Source organism: Lipophrys pholis (assembly GCF_963383615.2).
Source record: "Lipophrys pholis genome assembly, chromosome: 14".
NCBI classification, from domain to species: Eukaryota; Metazoa; Chordata; class Actinopteri; order Blenniiformes; family Blenniidae; genus Lipophrys; species Lipophrys pholis.
The window spans coordinates 25,889,337-25,895,838 of NC_137633.1; the positions used below are offsets into that span (position 1 = coordinate 25,889,337).

The window sequence follows — 6,502 nt, forward strand, 5'->3', positions numbered from 1 at the left end:
GGGTTGTCGTTAGCTTGTGATGCTACTTTGCTGGTTTTATCTTGAGCTTTCGGCAGGATGGCTTTTGTCTGTTGAGACTTTTTGTTTCGGTTTCTTTCTGTTTATCCAGAGGTTCACTTTCTGCTAGAGTAACGAGTCTTTTCGCAAAGTTATTGAATCTACGCTGGGGAGCCTCTCTCCACACGTCCTCCTGCTCCATCTAGCAACCGGAAGTCGGTGTCATTTCTCTTTTAAATAAAAAAACCTTCACAAACTGTTCAAATCTCTCCTCAGACTGGAATCACACTGCTGGGAAGACGTCAGATCGCCGAGTTAACGATTTTATTTAGAAAATAAAACACCTCAAATTATTTGAAAACAAGCAATTTTCAACTATTACATTATTTTCAAACGAGGGGGACTCTGGTCTGTGGAACTGGGGGGGGGGGGCTCTCTGGTTGTACCAGCTGGTCAGCAGGCTTCACCAGGTATCAGAGCCTTCAGGTCGATGTTTCGACGGTAGATGGTGGAGAACTCTTCAGAGAGCAGCTGGTGGAGCGCCACGCCATCGTGAGAGTAGATCCAGCCTGCCCCCGTCCAGTCGTAGCGTTTCGGTCCACTGCAGACACAGAGACAACCTGAGATCAGGAACACTGGACCCCTGACCTCAACCCTAACCCTGACCCTGACCCTGACCCTGCAGGCAAGATAGACACTAGCCCGGCCTGGCAAATACTGCGCAGTGGAACCGTGGCTTTAGGGACCTGGACCGGTCCCAGTCTGACCCCTGGATTCACATTAGAAGACATTAATGTTCCAGACTGGATGTTTGTGCTGCTCATCAGGTTCCTGAACCAGGTTCTTCTGGGTCTCAGTCAAGACCTCAAGGAGAACATCAGGTACCTCAACACAAGGGTGAACACAGTGGTTCATGTGTCCATTCAGGTCCTGGTCTCACCTGCTGGGCGAAGAAAGCCAGATCTGTTTGTTTGGTGTCTGCTTGTTGATGACGTAGGTTCCATAGTCCCCGCCCACCTTCACCGTCAGCACGCCGCTCTGTGAACACATGACACACGCTCACTTCCTGCTCATCATCTTCACTTCTGGGATTCATGTCAACATTCAGCCTGCCTGGAAGTCTTCACACGTTCATCTGCTGGAACCCTGCAGGGTTCCCAAAGAGTAACTGGAACTGAATGTAACTAACATGGAACATTAACTTGATGGGAGTAAATGAATGTAACTTAGGCCCTGTTCAATCTTTCACATGTATGGTGAAAGTAGTACTTCACCTGAACATACAGGGTGATCAATGGCGTAACAATCAGCAGAAATACTCTTCGTCCTCGTCTTCATCATTCTCATCACTCACAGCGAAGACGACGTCGGAGTCCGCCCCGGTGAAAGACTCGTCCATCAGGTCTTCAAAGTAATCTGCCAGAGCGTCCAGAGTCTGGTCGGCCAGCTTCTCGTACTCCGCTTCAGACATCTCACTGCTCCACAGAACAGAGGACTCAGAGGACAGAGTACTCGGAGTACTCTGGGGGCTTTTCCACCAGAAAGAACCAGGTGCTAGTTATGTTCCAGAGCCAGCCTTAGCACCAGTTCTTTGTCTTTCCACTGCCAAAGCCCCGGCCAAACAGGGGCTGAACTGGTGCTACGCTGGACCCTCTTCGTTGCTGGACCAGAGAGGAGCCAGACTGGTGCCCGACGCGTCATCAGCTGGGGGCGGAGTTATCTCTGGAGTTATTGCAAACTACAAGGAGGAAGCGAGGCTGTACGAGCTTTCTGAAAACTACAGCGAACACGGAGCCCCAGAGTGGTTATAGAGAAAAAAATTTAAAATAATGTGTGATGTTAATAGTTAATAATACGAGGGAACGGGATTATTTAATTCGCGTTCACGGAGCCGCGGCTCTCGAGATGCTGCAGAGCTCCTCCTGTCAGTCAGCTACGTCAGATATAATCTAGAAGCAGTTTTCCTTTGTGTTTTTTTTTTCCACACTTTTCATGGTGACATTATTATAACTAACGTCACGTCCAGGTCTTGTTTCACGTTCTGACCGCCGGCTGAGGAGCTGCAGCCACTGAGCAAGGCAGTGTGAGGCTGCAGGGGGCGCTCCGCTCCGCTCCGAGACGCTCCAATATTATTTTATAACCCACAGAACTTCTTTATAATGAAGCCAGACTTTTGGTTCCTCAGGAACTACTAAACAAACTACAAACTACTGGAAATGAAAGCTTGGATTTTATAGACCTAAAATGAGCCTTTTAATGGCTTCATGTGAAAGAGAACTTTAATCACAGTGTTTACCTAGGTTACCATGGAAACGGCTGTAGAGCAGCGTTCTATCATTCTACACCTCCGTTCCTCCATGTTGAAGCTTTTGATTCAGACATGTCCAGAAATAAAGTGAAAGGAGCAGAAAGTCACTATGGAATGTTGGAATGGTGAAAAATAAGACCCAAACTCATTCATGCGTTATTTTTTCCCCTCTATGTCCACTCTGGAGCTCTGGACTAAAGCAAGACGGACATGAAAAAACACCAATAGAGACAAGAAGAGACATAATGTCTTCTGGCTCTTTGGTACATCTGAGGTTCTGGTCAAACTAGATGGAGCGACCCGGACTAAACTGATGAATCCAGTCCGTCTCCTGGTTCCTGGATGAGCGCTGTCGGTGTTAAATCGGTGAAATCAGTGACGTATCACGTTTTGGAGTGACACAATGACGTGGCTCTCACTTGGCTCCGTTAACGGTGGAAAAAGAACCGGTTCTTGCTGAACCTGAACTAGCTCCTGGTTCTTTTTGGTGGAAAAGCCCTAATAGAGAACACATAGAACCAGCCCAACCGTCAGTGTGGCCCCCGAGGGAGAGGAAGAGGAGAGTAGATACCTGCTCTGCAGCAGCAGCGCCACCGTCAGGTGGAGGTTCTTCCTCCATCTCACTGCGTCTGTTGTCCAGCTGGGGCTCTACCAAAGACAATGTTCACATAGTCAAACCTCTAAACCCCTGGTCCATTCAGTTCAGGATGGAGAGGTTCAGGATGGAGAGGTTCAGGATGGAGAGGAGTGGTTCAGGATGGAGAGAAGAGGTTCAGGATGGAGAGGAGAGATTCAGGATGGAGAGAAGAGGTTCAGGATGGAGAGGAGAGATTCAGGATGGAGAGAAGAGGTTCAGGATGGAGAGGAGACGTTCAGAATGGAGAGGTTCAAGATGGAGAGAAGAGGTTCAGAATGGAGAGGTTCAGGATGGAGAGGAGTGGTTCGGGAGGGAGAGATTCAGGATGGCGAGAAGAGGTTCAGAATGGAGAGGAGAGGTTCAGGATGGAGAGGAGAGGTTCAGGATGGAGAGAAGAGGTTCAGGATGAAGAGGAGGGGTTCAGGATAGAGAGGAGAGGTTCAGGATGGAGAGAAGAGCTTCAGAATGGAGAGATTCAGGATGGAGAGGTTCAGTGGAGAGGAGAGGTTCAGGATGGAGAGAAGAGCTTCAGAATGGAGAGATTCAGGATGGAGAGGAGAGGTTCAGGATGGAGAGGAGAGGTTCAGGATGGAGAGAAGAGCTTCAGAATGGAGAGATTCAGGATGGAGAGGAGAGGTTCAGGATGGAGAGGAGAGGTTCAGGATAGAGAGGAGAGGTTCAGGATGGAGAGAAGAGCTTCAGAATGGAGAGATTCAGGATGGAGAGGTTCAGTGGAGAGGAGAGGTTCAGGATGGAGAGAAGAGCTTCAGAATGGAGAGATTCAGGATGGAGAGGAGAGGTTCAGGATGGAGAGAAGAGGTTCAGGATGGAGAGGAGAGGTTCCATCAGTCAGTACAACACCTTTGTGTTCAAGGTCGAGCTGCTGCCTTGCCTACTTTTATATTTTAATTACTTGTTTAACTTATGACTGAATCCTTTGTTTGTATTACATCTTCTGTTGTAACAGTGACTTTTACAGTGCGAACTGCTGAACAGAAGCAGCTACGCTCACAGTTCACCTCTAACAGGTACTTCATTCAATTCTGTTCATCTGTTTCAATGTTGTGCCGGAGACCCATCCAATATGGTGGCAGGGACCCATCCAACGTGGCGGCCGGCCGCACTGTGTCTTGCCTGCCTGCTTCTCTATGTTTGCAGTGTGAGCGGGACTCACGGTGTATGGCGGCCGGTGGGCGGGGAGCATTGCGGGCGAGGGAGGCGGACCGGTCCCGGTCCCGGTCAACAGCGACAGGCTCCTCAGCTGAGGGGTCAGACAAACATGCTGTGAGTGCGGGTTGATGAGGCTGACACCAGAGCCCCGGGGAGCGGTCGGTACCTGCTGGGAGAACTGCCCGCTCCTCCGCGCCGTCCCCGCAGCCAGCTGCCGGCAGACACCCGCCGCCGAGCGGAGGAAAAGCATCACTCCCGGCAAACTTGACCAGAACGTCCCCGGCGTCTTCAGCTGTCCAACTTCCGGTTATGCGTCTTCTACTTCCGCTCAGCCGAGGTCATGCTACTGCCACCTACTGGACACATGATCGCACTGCATGAGGAACGCTGAGCGGTTAACACTCGCTGGTCAAATGGACCAAAATGAAGATGATTAAACTTTCACCATAAAAGCACTTCGATCTGATCATATTTGCTCCATCCGATTGAAATTCTGATTGCTCAGAGGACGTGGTGTAGTACGGGTTTTGATCCGATCATCGTCCATGCATACAGCACATTAGGTTGTTTCCTAGTCTGACCTACATCAGGTTGTTTCTTACGATCGAAGCTCCGTCGGGTTGTTTCCTACACTCTGAGCTATATCAGGATGTTTGCTACAGTCAGAGCTACGTCAAGTTGTTTCCTACAACTGGAGCAATGTCAGGTTGTTTCCTACAATCGGAGCTACGTCAGGTTGTTTCCTACAGTCCGAGCTACGTCAGGTTGTTTCTTACAGTCCGAGCTATGTCAGGTTGTTTCTTACTGTTGGAGCTACATCAGGTTGTTTTCTATAGTCAGGGCTTCGTCATGTTGTTTCCTACAACCGGAGCTATGTCAGGTTGTTTCCTACAGTCGGTGCTATGTCAGGTTATTTCCTACAGTCGGTGCTGTGACAGGTTATTTCCTACAGTCGGTGCTATGTCATGTTGTTTCCTCCAGTCGGTGCTACGTCAGGTTGTTCTCCACAGTAGGTGCTAGGTTGGGTTGTTTCCTGCAATCGGAGCTATGTCAGGTTGTTTCCTGCAGTCGGAGCTACGTCAGGTTGTTCTCCACAGTTGATGCTAGGTTGGGTTGTTTCCGACAGTCGGCGCTACGTCAGGTTGTTCTCCACAGTTGATGTTAGGTTGGGTTGTTTCCGACAGTCAGAGCTACGTCAGGTTGTTCTGCACAGTTGGTGCTAGATTGGGTTGTTTCCGACAGTCGGAGCTACGTCAGGTTGTTTCCTGCAGTCAGAGCTACGTCAGGTTGTTCTCCACAGTTGATGTTAGGTTGGGTTATTTCCGACAGTCGGAGCTACGTCAGGTTGTTCTCCACAGTTGATGTTAGGTTGGGTTGTTTCCGACAGTCGGAGCTACGTCAGGTTGTTCTCCACAGTTGATGTTAGGTTGGGTTATTTCCGACAGTCGGAGCTACGTCAGGTTGTTCTCCACAGTTGGTAGTAGGTTGGGTTGTTTCCGACAGTCGGAGCTACGTCAGGTTGATCTCCACAGTTGGTGCTGGGTTGGGTTGTTTCCGACAGTCGGAGCTACGTCAGGTTGTTCTCCACAGTTGGTGCTGGGTTGGGTTGTTTGTCTGTGACATCAGTTGACGTCACGGCGTGCCGGATCTCTGCCATCAGGTCATGACGGGTGCGAGGACCCGTCCGACGCTGCTCACAGCTTTAATTGTTATTACTGTTTTATACTTTCTTCTTTTCTGCTGCTGAACATGCTCAACGTACGTCGAAGTTTGCACACAAACAAAACCTTATATTGTATGGGCGTTGTGTATGGGCGTTGTGTATGGGCGTTGTGTATGGGCGTTGTGTATGGCTCCATAACGCCCCTATAATCTATACAGTTTTGTAGCGTCGCCTACGGGCAGCAGGATTCACCTCCTGGTGTTACAGCTGCAGCGTGTTGAGCTGCTGGCGTCAGTGTCCGTCGAACCGTCAACAGGAAGTCCAACATTTGGCGTGAACTGTGAAAGTTTTGGAACAAGCCCCTCCTCGGGGGGGGGGGGGGGGAATCCTAGAGGGGCCGTCCTGATGAAAACACATCAGAATGTAACTATAATCTCAAAGGGCGTGGCCACGGCGTTCCAGTGAATGTAAACAGGAAGTGACGTGTAACTGTGCTCTACATACAACCCGCCTGAAGCTTCGTCACAGTGTTGACCTGAACACGTCCATGTGCCGATGTACAGTCACAGTCATAGCGCCGCCTTGTGGCAGCAGGAATTTCAACCTTTTGGCGCTTGAGTATTGTTATCCTACATTTCCATCTCAGTCTGACGTACAGCAAACTTCAGCATGCGGCACGTTCCAGCATGTGTGTGTGCGTGCGTGCGTGCGTGCGTGCGTGCGTGCG

General features: G+C 49.9%; 1 protein-coding gene across 2 annotated transcripts; it reads right to left on the reverse strand.

Moving 5' to 3' along the window:
• Window positions 1–304: 304 nt before the first annotated feature.
• fxn (frataxin) lies at window positions 305–4,465 on the reverse strand. Of its 2 annotated transcripts, none has more exons than XM_080479374.1 (6): window positions 4,279–4,465; window positions 4,117–4,203; window positions 2,877–2,953; window positions 1,352–1,472; window positions 938–1,035; window positions 305–598 (listed from the first exon to the last, which is right to left on the reverse strand). In XM_080479374.1, the coding sequence occupies exons 1-6, from the start codon at window positions 4,360–4,362 to the stop codon at window positions 451–453; spliced, it is 615 nt and encodes a 204-aa protein (XP_080335500.1). In that variant the 5' UTR covers window positions 4,363–4,465; the 3' UTR covers window positions 305–450. The 2 variants fall into 2 exon arrangements, with proteins under 2 accessions (XP_080335500.1, XP_080335499.1); XM_080479373.1 differs by having other exon boundaries at window positions 1,352–1,475; window positions 4,279–4,417.
• Between the last annotated feature and the right edge of the window lie 2,037 nt (window positions 4,466–6,502).

Coding starts and splice junctions, on each gene's coding strand:
- fxn (XM_080479373.1), bottom strand. CDS start 4,362: ATGCTTTTCCTCCGCTCGGCGGCGGGTGTCTGCCGGCAGCTGGCTGCG. Junction 4,204..4,278: donor GCGGGCAGTTCTCCCAGCAG/GTACCGACCGCT, acceptor CTGACCCCTCAG/CTGAGGAGCCTGTCGCTGTT. Junction 1,036..1,351: donor ACTCCGACGTCGTCTTCGCT/GTGAGTGATGAG, acceptor ATGTGTTCACAG/AGCGGCGTGCTGACGGTGAA.